Source organism: Gracilinanus agilis, chromosome 4, assembly GCF_016433145.1.
Source record: "Gracilinanus agilis isolate LMUSP501 chromosome 4, AgileGrace, whole genome shotgun sequence".
Lineage (NCBI taxonomy): Eukaryota > Metazoa > Chordata > Mammalia > Didelphimorphia > Didelphidae > Gracilinanus > Gracilinanus agilis.
In genome coordinates this window covers 485,958,281-485,977,399 of record NC_058133.1, presented here as the reverse complement: position 1 = coordinate 485,977,399, position 19,119 = coordinate 485,958,281, and the positions used below count along the sequence as shown (strand labels likewise).

The 19,119-nt window shown below is 47.4% G+C and overlaps 1 protein-coding gene across 1 annotated transcript; it reads right to left on the bottom strand.

Moving 5' to 3' along the window:
- Positions 1–6,594: 6,594 nt before the first annotated feature.
- Positions 6,595–17,901, bottom strand: SARM1 (sterile alpha and TIR motif containing 1). The gene is made up of 9 exons (XM_044675584.1): positions 17,161–17,901; positions 13,992–14,204; positions 13,464–13,555; positions 12,977–13,212; positions 9,966–10,068; positions 9,666–9,855; positions 7,583–7,704; positions 7,216–7,317; positions 6,595–6,982 (listed from the first exon to the last, which is right to left on the bottom strand). Exons 1-9 carry the CDS (start codon positions 17,899–17,901, stop codon positions 6,940–6,942), a joined length of 1,842 nt encoding a protein of 613 aa, XP_044531519.1. The 3' UTR covers positions 6,595–6,939.
- Positions 17,902–19,119: the final 1,218 nt, after the last annotated feature.

The window sequence follows — 19,119 nt, the reverse complement described above, 5'->3', positions numbered from 1 at the left end:
GAATCCAGGACCTCTCATCTCTAGGTATGACTGAACCACGAAATTGCCTAGCTACCCCTATCCTTGGAATATTAATATTAAGTAAAGCATAGAACAGGGAGATATGCTCCACAAAATTTTCTGCCTGTCACCCAAATGCCTAAGTCGTGTTTTGTAAACACTTGTACAATGCCAGGAATCATGGGATTCTCCAATCTCAGAATAACTAGCCGTGCAGCTGAACCAAAACTAATCAAAAGTAATTGGGGGGCGGGGAAGAAGAGAGAGAGAGAGAAAGAGAGAGAGAGAGAGAGAGAGAGAGAGAGAGAGAGAGAGAGAGAGAGAGAGAGAGAGAGAGAGAGAGAGAGAAGGAAGTGTGTGTTTTGAGGGAGATAAATAGGCCAGAAGTCTCCCAATGATGAATCAATGAATATTTTTATTTGTAATTACTTGTAGGCAAGGACTTGTATAACATATAATCCATGAAATGTGTGAGTGGGAAAGGAGGTATGGCAAGAGAGATGACAGAAGAGTCCCAGGGCTTCACTGGTACCCATAGATTATGGACAGCCCTAGTGGAAGGCCACTGACATGTTGGTAGACTATTTTTTAAACCCTCACCTTCTGTCTTAGAATCAATACTATGTATTGGTTCCAAGGTAGATTTGGAAAGGGTAGGCAATGAGGGTTATTTATTTATTTATTTGTTTGTTTGTTTTGCGAGGGATTGTATGGCTAGGAAACATCTGAGGCTAGATTTGAACCCAGGATCTCCCATTTCCAAGCCTGACTCTCTATCCACTGAACCACCTGGCTGCCCCAAATCAGTAGATCTATGGGAGGAGATGGATGAGAGTCATGGAGGATGAATGTGGATGGGTTGCAATATTCACCAGCAGAGGGGTGCCCTCATATAGATGAGATCAGAGGTCTGTGGAAGGATAAAAGGGATTGGAGCTCAGTGTGGCTCTGTGGAAAGATCACTAGATTGGGGGTCAGGAGCCTCAGGCTCTAATCCCTGCCCAGGCCTGCCCTTTGGCTCCTTAGCCCTAGTGCTTGGCACATAGCTCTTAATAAGTGCTTTTCAGTCATTCACTGTGACAGACCTTTAGGGGAGATACTTGGGGCTAGCCTGGCTTTCAATGCCCATTGAATCATGCCCTTTGGAGTAGCTGGAAGTGTCCTTTGATTCTTTGGTGGCTTTTTGCTATTTGACTGCACCCCTCTGGGATTCCGACCCCAGAGAAGGTGAAGGAAAGGAAACAAGAGGAAGAATGTTCAGGAACGCCAGGGCTGGCTGCCTCCTTGGAATTCAGAAATCTCTTTTCTTTATGCCATTCGTTTTGTTGACCTCTCAATAGGCAGAGACCATGTCTAACCAGGACCCTGTCTAGCCCATCATCTGCCCAGGCCAGGACCATGTACTCTGTGGGTATTCAGTCAATGTTTAATACTGAGATGGTGACCAGTTGGACACAGAACTAGCTTTGGGTGGGTGGATGGAGATAGTGGCCTTGGATAGAGAACAAAGCTGTCCGAACTGATGCCTGATTCTTAGATGTGGCCTTTGGGCATTCAGGGCTTTGCATAGTCCCAGCTAATCAACAAATTGCTGATGATCTCAGCCAGAGATCTCTCCAGTGACCAGGCAGCAGTGCACCCTCATCATTCCAGAATGGGACCCCCAATGAAGGGTCCCCGGCACTGAAAAGGGCTCTTCAGAGACCAGAGAGTAGCAGCTGATAGGGAAAGCGTGAACTCAAGCCCCTCAAGTGAGGGATGGTGGTATCATAAACTGACCCTCTTCCTACCAACTCCCTCTCCTGTCTGTCTTGTGGGCATTTTAGGATTACTGTTGAGGCTCTCCTTCATTTGATGTCTCTGTAAACAGCACATAACACCCCAGATCAGTGGTCTTCTGGTCCCTGCTCCAAGACCTCGCCAATGAGGGGAGGCCATCTTTTGGTATGGAAAGATTGGCATCGTTTCACTCTTATATCCTTCTTTGGGGGCATTGTATAGATCTAGTCCCTTGAATAACTGGATCATGGATGGGCATCCATCTACCTGGCTAGAATTAACTTCAAAAGAGACTCCCAGCCTTCTACTCCTCTTTTCTCTATGACTTGGAGGTCCTGGTTTAGCAGTGGGCTAAGTACGGCTGAGGCCTGGGAGGCATATAGGATCATAAATGGAGAGTTAAAAGGGGCCTTGAATCATGTAACCATGGAAAATTTTTCTAAAAAAATAAAATATTTAAATCTTAAAAAAAAAGGGGGTGGGAGGGCCATAGGGATTGTCACACAGATAAGGAGACTGAGGCCGAGAGATGAAGTGACTTGTTTAGGGTCACAGCTGGCAAATAACCGAGGCATGATTTGAACCCCAAATTCCTGACACCAGATCCAACACCCTATCTTCTACTTCATGCCTTCCCTCACCTTCTCAAGGGAGGCAAGAGCCTGGGTTTCCTTGCTTTCCCTGAGACTTAATTTGCTCTCTTAGAAAGGCACCTCTACTTCTTCATAGCTTGTGAAAGAGCTATCAAAGACCTTGAGAGACCTGAGAATCAATGGCCCTGCTGACTAAACATTTAAAAAACTCTTTCTTTCTGTCTTAATAGCTCTAAGACAGATGAGAAGGGCCTAGGCAAATGGGGTTAAGTGACTTTCCCAGGGTCACACAGTTAGGACATGTCTGAGTCAAGATTTGAACCCAAGTCCTCCTGACTCTAGACCTATCCACAGTGCCACCTAGCTGCCCCAATGCCTTCATTTTAAAGAGGAGACCAAGGATGAGCGAGGCAAAATGGTATATAGAATTCTAGATCTAGAACTGGAAGGGGCCACATGGCCATCTAGCCAAACTCCCTCATCCTTTAGTCATTTTTCAGGCATGTCCAACTCTTTGTGACCCCATTTGGAATTTTCTTGGCAAAGATACTGGAGGAGTTTGCCATTTCCTTCTCCAGCTCATTTGACACAAGGAAACTGAGGCAAATGGGGCTAAGTGATTTGCCCTGGGTTACTAGTAAGTGTCTAAGGCCAGATTTGAACTCAGTTCTTCCTGACTAAGGCCTGGTGCTCTATCCACTGCCCAATCTAGCTACCCCATTCTTTAGTCTCCACTTAGTCTGAGGATCATGCTGAAACCTGTTGATAAGATCCAAGTCAGAAGAGCTCTCCTCCCTCTGCTATGTGTTTTTTCTGTTCTGTCCTTTCTGGCCCTCTAAGAGTCTGAGAGACGAGGTCATTCTAGACTAGACAGCAACAAGTTAAGGACTTTCATTGACTAGTCCATTAGCTTGCTCTTGGGAAGACTAGAGAAAGGACAGGTAGATTAGGTGGCAGCTCATTGGGCTCGCTGCTGTTTTTCTTCAGTTTGCTCTTGATCTCCAAGGGATGCTGACTCATAACCCAGAGTCAGGGTTGCCATGGTGACCTAAGTTTCCCACCAATGTCACTTGAGCAAGGATCCAACGCCCAAAGCCAGATACTTGGGGCTTATGAAGAGAGTAAAGGCCAGTTCCTGAGCCCTGCCTCTCGGGGACAGATGCATCCCATGCTGGTCCCTGGTCCAAAGGTGAGCAGATCAAAGTTCCCTCCCTGGCAGCAACAGTGGCCAAGATCAGCAGTTTACCCCCAGCAGGGGTTGGGGTCGGGTGGGAAGGACCAGTTCACTGGCTTCACTTATTTCAAATGGATCCAGCCAGGTCCAGCTTGTGGACTTGAGTCTATCTTTCATTCTCTCCAAAGAAGTTCACTTGGCCCTCAGTGGACTAGTTAACTTTACCTTGACCTTGATTTTCTAGAGAAAGAGCTCAGGGGGTGGGAAACTGAGGCCCGAGGATGAGAGGATAATCTGGACAGTAGTCAAAGCGACTTGAACAGAAGAAGTGAATATTGAAGGGGCTGCAGAATAGAACAAAAGCATTGTTGAGAGGGGATAATAAAAAAATTTTCCAACAGTTGTTTTTTTTCATTAGTAGGAAGGAGTAGAGGTCTGAATAAAAGCTACAAGATGCTCCAGTCTTGGAGGGAGGATCAGCTTTCTGTGGGGTCTCTTTGGCCAGGGGGAATTCCTCCCTAGGATTCTTTTTGAGACCCCAAATTACTAGGGCAGGCATGGTAAGCATGCCTAACAGATTGAGTCTTCTGTTGGTCTGGTCATAGCTAAAACCTAGGGTGATGATCCTAATATTCTTGGCCCAGGCCAGACACTAAGAAAATTCCTGACCAGATGAAGAAATCAAGACAATCTCAGCAAGCTACCAGAGTGCTTGCTGCAGAGGGTTCAGTTTGAGTGTTTGTCCATGGTCTCCTAGTTCTACGCGCACATATCACCTACCATCACTCCACTGTTAGGCCTGTGTCACTAGAACTTTCATAGAAACCTGTAGAGTAGCAACCTACAAACTCAAATGCTGTTGATCTTATTTCCTTCTCAGTTGAACCAGTTTTCCCCACTTTGGTTGTTTAAAAAAAATGATTTTTAGGATGGAGGAGAAGAGATTGAAGAAGATATCAACTGCCTCCTGGCAAGTAGCTATTCATAATTGGCAAGGCAAGGGCCGTAATATTTCTCAGGAGCCAGAACTGTTAAAATTGAATATTAACATATGAAAACCAACTATCTCTTATTGGTCATGAGAAATCATAGCCCATCCCACCTGAGGTCCTTCTCATACACCCTCAGTCCTAGCTTTAAGTCCCTGCTCTTGACCAAGAATGAGTCACTGGTTCTTCCCAGCAACAGCAGGAGGTTTGAGGCTAGTTGCTGCTGGGAAGACTTCTCTCCCCTCCTTGGTACAGATGAGCAGACCTGGCTATGGAGAGATGTGGCTTGAAGGGACATAGTAGGAAGGGAGTGGGTGAGAGAGGAAAGGAGGCTCAGGGTAACCTGGGTTATTATGTTGCCTGGGGTAATGGCTATCAAGAGTCCAGATGTCCAAAGCTGGCCATGTCAGGTTGGTTCAATGGAAAGAGCCTGGGATTTGGGGTCAGCTGGTGAACAGGCATTAATTAAGTGCTTACTATGTTCTAGGCACTAGGCCAAACAATGAGGCTACAAAAAAAAGGCAAAAAACAGACCCAGCCTGGGGCAGCTGGGTAGCTCAGTGGATTGAGAGCCAGGCCTAGAGACGGGAGGTCCTAGGTTCAAATCTGACCTCAGACACTTCCCAGCTGTGTGACCTTGGGCAAGTCACTTGACCCCCATTGCCTACCCTTACCACTCTTCCATCAAGGAACTAATACACAGAAGTTAAGGGTTTAAAAATATAAAACAAACAAACAAACAAACAAAACAAAACAAAACAGACCCAGCCTTCTAGGCTCAGCCACTTACTAAATGTATGATCTTATACTAGTCACTTCCTACTCTTTAGGTTCGAGTTTTCTTTTCTATAAAATTAAGGGGATGTAAGAATTTGTTTCACTTGATTATGTATATATGATTTGTTCTTCCAGTGGAGACAGGGAAGTAAGGAGAAAATATAATAAATTCTTATTAATGAAAACAGAATTAAAAAATAAATTTAAGGGCTGGACTAGATCTTTTAGGATTCTTCTGTCCTAATCAACTTATGACCCATTATGGGGAGAAGCAGCCAGAGGTCTCTTAAGCTTTTTGAAGTCAAGAAGTTTCATTTTTTGTCTTTGTATCCAGAATATCTAGCATAGCCCATAGCAGACATTCAAAAAATGCTTGTTGATTAATTGGCTTAGAGCTAGCCTTTCCAAGCAAAGAGATCCTAATAAACAGAGTAGGCCCTGACTTTGTGCTCTTCTGCCCTCTTGGAGGGTGCTATCCTTTGCTGTACTTTGCCCTCACCAAGGCAATGGCAGCCCCTGAACCTGCTCTGCCCATAATGGTGCTGGGGTTTCTCTTTCAAACTCCCCTTCCTGAGAACTGGGAATTAAGGCCGAGTCAAGGAGTAGCCTCACATACCCCAGCCTGATGCTCTGAAATGAGAAATTTGCTACATCTCACTAAGATATCCAGCAGGGGATGTACTAGGCACCCAGAAGGTTGGCAGAGGGGTAGAGTGTTAAGAGCACAGAGTGGTTTAAAGGAAGGCCACAGGGTAGTGGGGCGAGGGGCTCATTACAGTACTAGAAGATGGAAGCAATGGGGAGGAAGAATCAGAAATAGGTTGGGGGCAAGTGGGTGAAGAGAAGTTGCTGAGACCCATTCAAGGGTGTCCTTTTAGGTTTTGCACAGAAGAAAGTCCTGGATTTGGAGTCAGAGTAGCTTAAGCATTGCTACTGTTCTAAATTGTACTTTCCTCCCTTAAAAAAAAGGTGTCCCACCTAACTCACTTGGTGGTTATCTAGTTGTTTCCAACTCTGTGACTTTTGGGGTTTTCTTGTCAAAGATACCATTTCTTTCTCTAAGCCCACCTGACAGATGAGTAAACTGGGGCAAACAGGGTTAAGTGACTTACCCAAGGTCATGTAGCTAGTAAGTGTCTGAGGCTGGATTTGAACTTAGGTCTTTCTAACTCCAGGGCCTGGCTCTCTATCCACTATGTGCCACCTAGCTACCAGATCTCCCAAGCAATGATACAGAGCTATATAAATAAATAAAAACCAGGAGGTTTAGTTGCTTTTCTTCAGTCTCCCGTTAGAGGGCACCAGAATCCACCTGGTGAGATCCCATGGGTACCAAGAGCTTTGTAACTGCTGGTTCCCCTGGAGACGCCCTGAGTCAGGGTGGAGTGATGGCTTTAGATGAAGCCCCGTGTTCCTAAATGTGTCCTGAGCTAAGCCAAGCCTACTGGACCCCAAGAACAGAAAGCTCACGTAGGAGCCATGAAGGCCTTCCCAGCCCTTTTCTCCCTGGAGGTGTTAAGGCCTATTATCACCAACCAATGGAGAGCCCACAGATCTCTTCCACATTCCACTTCCACGAGGTCCATTCTCTCAGTTGGGGAAGGAGGGGACTTCAGCCTCATCTTCCCTACCTCCTTTCCGGTTGGCTTGTCCCCATCTTGAGGTCACTGCTAAAGAGAGCATAAAGGGGTAGGAGAAAAGGAGGCATCAGTCCCCCTCTCCAAGGTGGCTCCATTACTGGCGCCATTACACCCACCCCAAGAGTCAAGGTGGAGCTGCCTTTGCTTCAAATGGGAGAGGGGGGAAGAGCTGGAAGAACCAGGGACTCATGGAAGGCAAGGGGTGAGAGGAACAAGGCCAAGGGGAAGGAGGAGTCTAAGTCTGGCCCAATGGGATGGCGCACTCTAGGCTGTTGTCAGAGCCAGCAGAGGAATCCCGGGATGAGCGGCCCTGCAGGAAGCGGATGATCTTCTCGATGGTGGCCTCCTGGTATTCATGGGACCACCTGTGGACAGAGCAAAGCTCAGGGTCAAGGCTGTCCTCAGAGCTTCCCCGTGGGGACCAAGAAACCGGGCTGAAGGGCTTCCTGGGAATGGCGGTGGTTGACCAGTTGGGCTCAGAGGGCCCTGGGAGGAGGGTGGAGCTCGGGCTACTTTGGGTTTTCTTGGGGCAGGTCAGCTCTGCTGAATGGGGGCAAGGACAAGGGCAGCTCTCCCAGGAATTCCCATCATGCTCCCTGCTTCCCCTTACCCCCCAATCCCTTTCCTCACATGATGCCATTGAATTTGAGCACCGCCTGCATGTCTTCTGGCAATGACTGAGGCTCAGGCCACACGAAGCCATCCATCACGGGCACGATATTCTTCCCACAGTTTAGGGCAGTCACAATCTCCTGGAGGCCAGAGACAGGAGAGAGTGTGAGCCCCCACCGGAGTGGCCCAAGCTCTTGGCTTAGTGGACCCCATTCCCTCCCAGGAGAAAGTGACCTTATTCAATCACAGGACTTCAAGCCGAGATAGCCTTGCAGTCCAAACCCCTTTTGCAGTGGAGGAAATGGAGGCTCAAAGAGGTTATTGGTGGAGATAATGGGGTGGTGGGCAGCTAAATGGTTCAGTGGATTGAAAGCCAGGCCTAGAGACAAGAGGTCCTGGGTTCAAATATGACCTCAGATATTTCCTAGCCGTGAGACCCTGGCAAGTCACTTTATCCCCACTGCCTAGCCTTTACTGCTCTTCTCTCCTGGAACCAATATATAGCATTGAGTCTAAGGTGGTACATAAGGATTAAAAAATAAAAAGAGGTCATAGGGTCATAGAGCACCCCAGAGGCCATTTAATTCAACCTCATCATTTTACAGAGGGGGAAACTGAGACTCACAACAAGTAAATAATTTCCCCCGAGGTCACCGAGGCAGTAACAGAGCTGGGAGTTGGAGAACCATGTTGCCTTCGCCTGAGTGTCTCCTGATTCCAGAGATCAATCATAACACCATGGACTAGAACGATAGACTTGACATCTTATTGCCACTTATTGACTGTGTGACCCCGGGGTGAGGGACTTAATTGTTCACTGCCTTGGTTTCCTCATCTGTAAAATGGGGATCCTAATAATACTCCTCAAGGCTGTTGTGAGGATGAAATGAAACCCCACCAGTAAAACAAGAGCTGGTATCACTGTCTATATTGGAGCTCCCTGTACCATCACCTTCTCTCCCCCACCTCCAGGAAGAATGGGAACTCCCTTGTGGGCAGCAATGATTTTTCATCTCTGAATCCCCAGGGCTTAGCCTGAGCTCCTTACACACAGTGGGCACTTTGCTGAACAGAACTAAATGGAAACACAGATCCAGCTGAGGTTTCTATCTGGGGCCAGGCCAGCTCAACCCAAGCCAGGGTGGGGACCAGTTAGCTGGGGGCTGACAGCAGGCTCATTGGTGGCTTTAGCTGAAGCCCTATTATACGCCAAAGCCCACTGATGGCCGGAGCAGGACAGCCCCCAGGGGCTCTGGCAGCCTGGCGGAGGGAGCCACATCTGCCCCAACCAGGATTGCTAACTGACCTGCCGCCATCCCAATAAGATCGTCTGTGCCTTTACCGTACACCGAGGCACTGGCTGGGGGCCCAAGACAGAAAGACAAGAGGAAGAAGAATGGAAAGGGGGGAAGAGAGCGACGGGGACAAAGAAAGAGAGACAGACGGAGAGATGCAGAGGGGCAGAGAGACAGACAAGAGACTTCAAGAGACAGAGACAGAGAGAGGGACAGAAAGGGGGACCCAGAGGGAGAGACAGGGAAACAGAGAGAACAGGGACTAGAGATAAGGAGTGAGCAATAACACTCACTGCTAATATTCTCCTAGAGGCATTGCCTCCTGGGGAAGCCCACTGTATTTCTGAATTGCCTTGATTTCTCGCATAGAGAGCAAGCTAGACTAGAATCCAGGTCTCTGTTCAATCTGCTACAATAAAAGATGGGGACACGCATGTATTAAGCGCCAGGCACTGTGCCATAAGCTCTTTATTAACATCTCATTTGAGTCTCACAACATCCCCGGGAGGCAGAAGCTATTATTATCCTTATTTTGCATATAAGGAAACTGAGGCAGAGAGTAAGTTGACTTGCCCGGGATCAAACAGCTAGTAAGTGTCTGAGGCTGGATTTGACCTCCAGGCCCACCTAAGAGCCACCAGAGCTCAGTATCCCGTGCCTGGAACATTAGCAGGCTTGTCGATTTGACTGCTAAGACTTGAGATACGAAGATCGAGCCGGAGACTTTCGAGACAAAAAGGACCCTGCCAGGGATGAACAATTGTGTCCACGGGCTTGTGGGGGCCAAGGAAGGGGAGGGCTCTCACCTTATGGACCCAGTCCTTGCAGTCGTGATCCTGCATGCACTTGTCCAGCGCCCCAGAGGACAGCACCAGCACAAAATTCCGGGCGCCCATGACGCTCTGGATCAGCTTGTCCTCAAACTTGCCGGCCTCCAGCTTTTCCACATCAATGAAGACACTGAAGCCGTGGAGCTGGAGGTGTACCTTCAGAAGACTGGGGAGAGGGGGGCCTCGTCTCCACGTGCTCAGCCCTCCCCACTGCCCGGCACATAGCAGGCCAGGCGGGGGCCTTCCTCCTCCCTGCCCCTTCCTTCAGCCCCTCACCTGGCAAGCTGGGAGCCTGAGCTCCGGCGGTAGCTGATAAAGACATCGGGGTTCTCGCAGCTCGACTTGCAGCCACTGCAGGGCAGGGGCGAGTGCAGCATCTCTGATGTGGCAGGAGGGGAAGGAAGGAAGGAGGGCCAGGGAAGACAGACACTGAGGGCAGGCTCAGCCCTCTCCCCGTTCTCCCCTCCCACCCAGGATGCCCGACTCTTTCCGCAACCTCTTCTGGCTCCTGTCATTTCCCTTCCATGGAATTTCCAAGACACACAGAAACCTGGATCCTGGACGGGATAATGTTGCAAGGAGGTTGGTAGGGGTGCTAAGCATCTTCTCTCCCACACCAGTGGAAAAAGGATGGTCTCTGTGCCAACACACACACACACACACACACACACACACACACACACACACACACACACACACACACACACACACACACTGGAGAAAAATCAGAAGCGACACAGAGAAGGGAGAACTACTTGGCTCAGGGGCTAGAGAGCCAGGTCTGGAGATGGGAGATCCTTGGTTCAAATCTGGCCTCAGACACTTCTTAGCTGTGTGACCCTGGGCAAGTCACTTAACCCCAATTATCTAGTCCTTACTGCTCTTCTGCATTGGAACCAATATGTGGTATTGGTATCAATATGGAAAGTAAGGGTTTAAAGAAAAAAGTGAGAGGAGAGACAGAGACAGAGAGAAGAGAGATAGGAGAAAGAGGAGAGAGAAAGAGAGAGAGAGACACACACACACATACACACACAGAGAGAGAGAGAGAGAGAGAGAGAGAGAGAGAGAGAGAGAAAACCAGGATAATAGAGCTGCAGACCCAGAAGGGGGAAGAAATCTTTAGATCATCTCAACTAACCCCTTTATGCTAAGCTAGGGAAGCATTGTCCTAGAAAGGGGAGGTGGCTTGCTCAAGGCCACATTGCAAGTTAGGGACAGAATCAAGCATAGAATTCTTTTTTTTTTTTTTTAACCCTTACCTTCTGTCTTAGAATCAATACTATATATTGAGTCCAAGGAAGAAGGGTGGTAAGGGCTAGGCAATGGGGGTTGTGTAAATAGAATTAGCCAGATCCCATTAAAAGTCAAAAATCTACTCAACCCAGGCGTGCTAATGATGTCACTCCCACCTCCCTTAGTGGGGAGGGGAGACGAGTTACCCACACGTGACAATAAGTAACAAATCAAGAATAAGGGACTGCCCTTTGGGCAGTCCAAATCAATGTAGAAACTGCCATTTGTCCATTTGAATTAGAGGTGGACCACAGGAAGTGATGAAAGACACGATCTCTTTAAGTAAGTGAGTGAACTTCCTGTGGGGGCAGTTGCCATCTCGAACTGGGAGCAGAAGCATCTCCTGAGACCACAGACAGATTACGCTCTGTATTGTCACGTGGGTAAGTTAGGCTGGCTTCCTTGGCCTAGCTGGGCCAATTCTAAACTCTGCCTACCCGGCTGTTGGGCCCTGTGGCTTACAGCTTCATTTATTTAGACTTCTAACCTCCCTCTTCTCTGTATCCCTACTTACCTTCCTGATTGTAAATAAACTCCTCAACCCGATGCTGACTTGGGTCTGATTTAATTACGGAATCAACCTGAATTGTTGATTCCTGGCGGCCACATTTTAATATATATATATATATATATATAATACCTAAATTTTCTTTCTTACAGGGTTGAGTGACTTGCCCATGATCACACAGCTAGGAAATGTCTGAGGCCCAATTTGAACCCAGAACCCTCTCACCTCTGGGCCTGGCTGTCAATCCACCGAGCCACCCAGCTGCTCCTCTCTCTAACTCTTTACAGTGAAAATTGCATTAGACTCAAAGGAGTTTGAAGAATCCTGAGCTGAAATCCCATCTCCATAGCTCAGGAGCTGTGTGACGTTCCCCTGGGAGACCTCTCTGAACTGGCTTCCTTATGTGAAAAGGGTGGGGAAAATCATACCTGGAGTATTGCCTTTACAGGATTATTATTAAGATCAAATGAGGATAAGTATGTACAGGGTTTTGGAAACTGGCAAATGGCAGCTTTGATGATGATGATGATGATGAATAGCTCGCATTTATGTAAGCTGCATGTAAGAGCTACCATCATCTCCACTGCACAGAGGAGAAAACTGAGGAGTAGAAAAGGCATGTGACTTGTCCAGGATCACACAACTAAAACATGTCTGGGGCAAGATTTGTTTTTAGATCTGCCTGACTCTTCTAGTATTCTACCATCATTATGCCTAGCAGTCATTCCTTCTGCCTTTGGGAAGGAGGGAAGTGTTACAAATAAATGTTTACCCAAACAAAAAAGATGACGAGAGGAATAATTGTAAAAATGAACCCTAGGTGGGGGGAAAAGAGAAGGGTCCATTCAGACCCAGGAGGCAGAGGACAAAGAAAGAACTTCAGAACATAGAATGTTAGGACCCAAAGACCTTAGGGATCACTTAGTCTAACCCCCTCATTTTATAGATGGTAAAACTGAGACCTACAGAGGGAGAGTGATTTGCCAAAATCATATGAAATGACTGCTTTGGGGGTTTTCTTGGCAGAGATCCTGAAGTTGTTTTCCATTTCCTCTCCAGTTCATTTTACAGATGAGGAAACCAAGGCACACAGGGTTAAGTAACTTGCCCAAGGTCACATAACTAGGAAGTGTTGAGACCAGATTTGATCTTAGGAAGATGAGTCTTCCAGACTCAGTGCTCAGGACTCTACCTTTTGTACTACCAATCTATCCCAATAAAATAAAAATAAAAAAGTTTCAGATGAAAAAAAATTCATATGACAACTCTGTGGCTAAACTAGAACCTTTTCCTCCTCAGTCCCAGCCCTGTACACAGTCTGTCATGGCCTGACCTCATAGGTAGTGAACTCCCCATAACTGGAGGTATAAGCAAAGTCCGGATGATCATGTGCAGAGGGGTTACAGGTTAGGCTAACTCTCTGGGGTCCCTGCCCACTCTGAGATTCTGTGATCTGAGGGAGAGTTGGAAAGGGACATCTCACCACGGGCAGCATTGAGGATTCGAACTCGGTGGAAACCGATGCGGATGCCACAGTCTTCCTGGAGCTGCTGCTCAGAAACCCGGTGCAGCAATGTGCGGTCCACACCGCAGCTCACCAGCCCATAGGTATACTGGCGGAATCGGGGGTCCAGGCTCCCCAGCCAGTCTGCAAGGTTGCTACGGTCACACGTCGCATAGTTCGCAAAGGTCTTCAGTTCTGTGAGTTCCCGGGTGAATCTATGAACCCCGAGAGGCTGAGGGTCAAAGCTGGGCAGGGGCCAGTGAGCCCTGAGGCTAGGAGTAGCCCAAGAATAGATCAGGAATGGACATGATAGGGGTTAGGGGTGGATTGGGCAATTAGGTCAGAATGTGCAGAAAGGGGCCCTGCATGCATGGAAAAGCCCTGCCTGGCAGGAGGCAGAGTGGGCATCAAAGGGGGTAGTCAGATGGGGCTGGAAGGGGTAGCGTGTCCCTTGCCATCTCTGTACCTCTTGCGAGTGATGGCAGATTCCATTCCCAGGTCATTCTGAAGCTCTTCCTCTGTCAGACGCAGCAACAGGTCTCCATCTATCTGTTGCTCCTGGAGGTGGGCAAGAGGGACGGGGCAGGGATGGAAGGTGTGTAAGTGTCAGAAGTGGAAGTGGGTGCTCCCAGGCTCTTCCCCACCCTTAGGACTGGCTTCTCCACTTCCTGATGTGCTCTTTCTTAGCCCACCCTAGTCACTCTTGGGCACCAAAACTGTGAGGGAGAAGGCAAGCTCTTCAGGATGCATGTTCAGGTGTTTGGGGAAGTCCTCTAGGAAGGGGAGTGGACTGGGGTAGAGATGACTCTTCAGGTAGATAAGTCTTAAACTTTGGTCCAGAAGCCACCCTCTGTCCACCTCCAGATGCCTGAATTCCCGCCATTAGAGTCACTACATTGGGTTAAGGCATCACGCTTCCACAAGGTCAGATTGTTAGTCCCCAGAAGGGCCCCGTGGTTTTGTGTAGTTTAGGTGGAGGTAGGGAGGTCCTTACCCAGAAGCGCTCACAGTACTTGGAGAAGCCAATCTGCTGTAGCCAAGTCTGAACCTCAGCCTCCTTCCAACTAGGTACACAAGGCAGGATACGCCGGGGTACCTCCTCACCCACCAGACGCAGGGTCCGCTTGGCCAGAGCTGATGTCGTACCATTGGTTGAGTAGGAAACCAGCCGCTTCAGGCTTTGTGTGGCTCCAATTTCACTAAACACCTGGAAGACGGACACCAGAAGATGATACTACCCGGGAAGGGGGTAGAGGAAGGCATCACCCTGCAAAGGCACCCCAGCCCAGAATACCCCAAATCCTTGATGTGTCCCAAGGCACTTCTCTAAGATCCCTTCTAGTTCTAGAACCATGATCCTATGATTTCTTCAAGCATGATTTTCCTCCAAGAGGTCTAGAAGGTCTTCTTTTGGCTTAATCAAGAGAAGAGAAGGCAAAAGCAGAGAAGAAATGAGGGAAAAAACCAGGAAACCCAAAGTTCTAGGACAGTAATGGGCAATCTTTTGAACATGGTGTGCCAAAATTCACCAAAAAGCCCCAAGCATAACTGGGGTGGTGTCACTTCCAGAAAAAACACCATAATTTCATGATATTTATAGTTTAAATAACAGAAATGTATAATTGTAATATATAACTGTATTTAATAAACCCTTCAAAGCACTGTCCCTCGTCACTAAGCTCCGAATCTTCAATACCAACGTAAAGGCCGTCCTCCTATATGGATCAGAAAGCTGGAGAGTGACGAGCGCTAACACCAATAAACTCCAGGTCTTTGTTAACAGATGTCTACGTCACATCTTGAACATCAGATGGCCTGAAAAGATCTCCAATGCCAGACTCTGGGAAAGAACAATCCAGTATCCCATTAGTCAGGACATAAAGAAACGTAAGTGGAGATGGATAGGACATACACTACGAAAACCGGAAGACAACGTAGCCAGACAAGCATTGTGCTGGAACCCTTCAGGGAGGAGGAAAGTCGGAAGACCAAAACAGACCTGGCGAAGATCTGCCGAAAATGAAACAAAAACAGTCGGAATGACATGGGCCCAGCTGGGGGAAGTTGCCCAGAACAGAGTCTGCTGGTGTGAGATGGTTGCGGCCCTATGCTCCTAAGGAGTCAACAGGAATAATAATAATAATAATAATTTAATAAACCAAAATAGGTAAATGAATATAGGTAGAATTGTCATCTATAGTGCACAGAGTGTCTACACTACACTACAGCAAATGTTTCATCCTTAGCATGCAGCCCCATACTTCTCTGTATGCAGCCGTGTGTCATAAAAAATGGCTATGTGTGTCAGTGCTAACATGTGTGTCATAGGTTTGCCATCACCGTTCTAGGACCAGGGCTATTCAGGTTGCCAAATGTCTTGACTTTTGCATCAATATTCTGAATCTGCTTTCCCTACATTATTTCTTGCCATGTTCTGCCTCTTGTCTTGATTTCATATGGACTCTACCCCTTGTTGCAGTTGAGATTAAGGTAAACTGAGGAACAAAGTTCCAAGCACCTTTAATTTATCAATAAGGCTAGCAATTACCAATATATGGGGTCCCTCAACTCCTCAGTCAGTCAAAAGTCCACCAGGTAAAGTTCATTGGCCTTCATATGGATTTGAGAAGTAGAAGAGACAAAGAGCAGCAATATGATTGGTTGCAAGGTCTGAAATATCATAGATGATGGAAAACAATATGATTGGTTGGAAGTCTGGAGTGCGGGACTAACAAAAGTCCCTCCTTCCATCTATGTTTCTCTTGTCTGCCTCCCTGACTTGACCAAAGTCAGGGGAAAGAGAGAGGGGGCTGGGAGAGGGAGTGATGGAGGAAGGGAAGGAGAGGGAGAGAGAGAAAGAGAGAGGGGGGAGAGAAATAGAGAAAGAAAGAGAGAGAGAGATTCATTCTTTCTGAAGAAAAAAAAATTCAGCTAACCAAGTCTCAGGAAAAAGTTACTTTGACTAACAAACATAGGAAAATATGACAAAACAGACACAATGATATTAAACAAAATCAAGGTGAATGAAGGAAATCTTTTAAGTCTTCATATATCTTACTGACCATGCATGATTAAGGCAGATGTTATCTCCATAACAAGCCTTGAAAGATGTAGGTGGGCGCCACAAAGTCTGTTATCTCTGCAACATCGGCTGTCCTTTAAGAAAGTCTGGACTATCATCCATGCAGGTGGACACACCAATGAGATTTGCACAGCAACAAGACGAAGGAGGAGCTGTTGTTAGTTCCATACTACTGACTTTCATCCAATTATATTGTTTTCCATCATCTATGATACTTCAGACTTTGCGACCAATCATATTGTTCGACGCTTCTTGCTCTTTGTCTCTTGTACTTTCCAAAGTTATATGAAGGCTAATAAGCCTTATTGGTGATCTTTTGACTGACTGAGGAGTAGAGAGAATCTCTTTATTGGTAATTGTTAGTCTTACCAATAAGTTGAATGTACTTGGAACTTTGTGCCTTGGTTTACCTATTTTCAAACTGGCAACACTTCTCACTCTCACTATCCTTTCTCTTCACTTCTTCCCACTATCCCACTTCTCCTTTAGATTTTATCATCTCCTATTTATTCCATCAATCTATTATCTGCTCATACAATCCCATTATTCCTCTCCTCCCTTAGTCTCCCATCAATCCTATTGTCTCTCCCACCACTTTTCTTCTTCCATTCCACTATAATTCTTGGTCTCTATTCCCTATCGTTCTCACCTCCTAACCATTTCTTCATAATTTTCTTCCTTCTTTCTCTATCCCCATCATTTCCTTCCTCCTCCATCCTTCATCATTTCCTTTCTCCATCTCCATGCTCCATCCAGCCCCACCCCTCATCTATCTTCTCATCATTCTCCTCCTTATTATCCATTGAACTATCATTCCTCCATCCCCCATCACTCCCCTCCCCCCTTCCCATTCCTTGTCATTTCCCTCATTCTCATCTATCCAGTTATATATGGTACAAGGTAAGCCCTTAATAAATACTCCATCCATCCATCCTCCCCCTCCCAGTGAACTCCCGACATCCCCTCTTCATCCATTCCATTCTCCTCTGCCCCACCTCCTTTTCTCTTGCTTTTCTCCTGGGCTCCTCCTCTCACCTCCACCCCAATTTCTTCCCTGCCCCACCCCCAAAACCCTTCACACCTTACTCTTGCCCTGAAGGCTCTTGATGGCCGCCTCAGCACAGAGGTAGAAGGCCCCTATGCACTGCGCCTCCAAGCGCGAGGAGTCCAGCAGGGGCACGAGGCGCTGCAGGTCATCGGCTGCCCAACCTTGGCTTGTGTCGCTGGCGTCCACCAGGCAGCGGGCAAAGCGCCCGGGATCCAGGGAGGCCACGAGGGGTTCCACGAGGGCCAGAGTGCCGGAGCGTTCCACCTCGCGCTCGATCTCCTTGTTGGTGGCCAGCACGGCCACAGCCAGGCAGGCGTGCAGCTGGAGCAGCTCGTCCTCCTTGGAGAAGGCCAGCGGGAAGAGCCACTCGGCGGCTCGCTTTTCCACCATGCGCCTCTGGGCCGCCTGGCCGCCATGCAGGGCACAGTTGGCCAGCGCCAGGGCACAGTGGCGCAGGAGCGCAGAGTCTGTGCGGCGGCACCAGAAGAGCACAGCATCCAGGCCGCCAGAAGAGATCAGCCGCTGGCACGTCTCCTCCGAGTGCTTGAACATATGCTCCAAAATGCCGGCAGTGCTGCGGGCCAGCTCCAGCGGCTCTCGCTCCTTGGCCAGGTTCAGGATGACACCTAGCCCGATGCGAGCTACCCGGTCCCTGAAGAGAGATTTGGTAACGAGTGTTAGAAGAGGGTTCTGGGGCACCAAGAGGCAGGCAGATGACCTCCAGAGCTCGGTCACTGCCTCACTGGGTGACCTCAGCAAGCCTAGAGGGAACATGCCCTGAGCAGAGATCAGAAGATTTGAAGAGGTTCAAACCCTAGTTCAGTCTTACTAGCGATTCTACCTTTCTTCATCTGTAAAATCAAGAAGTTAGCTCTTGTTGCTTGTTGACCGACTGACTGACCTATTCGTTTGGAGATCTAAAGTTGGAAAGAACCTTGGAGGCATAGAACTCAACACCTACATTTTACACATGAAGAAACTGAAGCCTAATGAGGTGAAATGAGATCTAAGATCACAGATCTAATACGAATTTATTTGGCACTAAAATTACACTCCATTCCACTGAAATTGTCAAAGCTGAGGAAAAAAAGATGATAACTGTCTGTCTGTGCTGGAGGGAATGTGGGATATCAGGCACAATTGATGAATGCATTAGTGGGGCTGGGAAGTGGCCCAACCATTCAGCATAATTATGCAAGAAAAGTGAGTAATCTGCCTACACTCTTTGATCACTGATCTCACTACTACACATGTAGTCCAAAGGAAATCGAAGGCAAAAAAATGGGCCAATATATATATTTTTTAATGGCTATCAACTCCCCAATCAGCAAATGGTCAAAAGATGTGAATAGGCAGGTTGAAATCAAAACTATCAATAAGCATATGAAAAAGTGTACTAAATCCCTCCTGATTAGAGAAATACAAAGTAAAACTCTGAGGTATCACCTCACACCTAGCAGATTGGCCAATATGACAGCAAAAGAAAGTGATAAATGTTGGAGGGGATGTGGCAAAATTGGGACACTAATGCATTGCTGGTGGAGTTGTAAATTGGTCCAACCATTCTGGAGGGCAATTTGGAACTATGCGCAAAGGGCTTTAAATGAATGCCTGCCCTTTGACCCAGCCATACCACTGCTGAGGTTATACCCCAAAAAGATAATAAGGAAAAAAACTTGTACAAAAAACTTATAGCCGTGCTCTTTGTGGTGGCACAAAATTGGAAAATGAGGGGATGCCTTTCTATTGGGGAATGGCTGAACAAATTGTGGTATCTGTTAGTGATGGAATACTATTGTGCTAAAAGGAATAATGAACTGGAGGAATTCCATGTGAACTGGAACAACCTTCAGGAATTGATGCAGAGTGACCAGGAGAACATTGTACACAGAGACAGATCTGCTGTGGCACAATCAAATGTAATGGACTTCTCTACTAGCAGCAATGCAATGATCCAGAACAATCCAGAAGAACTTGTGAGAAAGAACGCTA

Coding starts and splice junctions, on each gene's coding strand:
- SARM1 (XM_044675584.1), bottom strand. CDS start 17,901: ATGTTCCCTCTAGGCTTGCTGAGGTCACCCAGTGAGGCAGTGACCGAG. Junction 9,856..9,965: donor TCAGGCTCCCAGCTTGCCAG/GTGAGGGGCTGA, acceptor CCCTCTCCCCAG/TCTTCTGAAGGTACACCTCC. Junction 7,318..7,582: donor CTCAAATTCAATGGCATCAT/GTGAGGAAAGGG, acceptor CTCTGTCCACAG/GTGGTCCCATGAATACCAGG.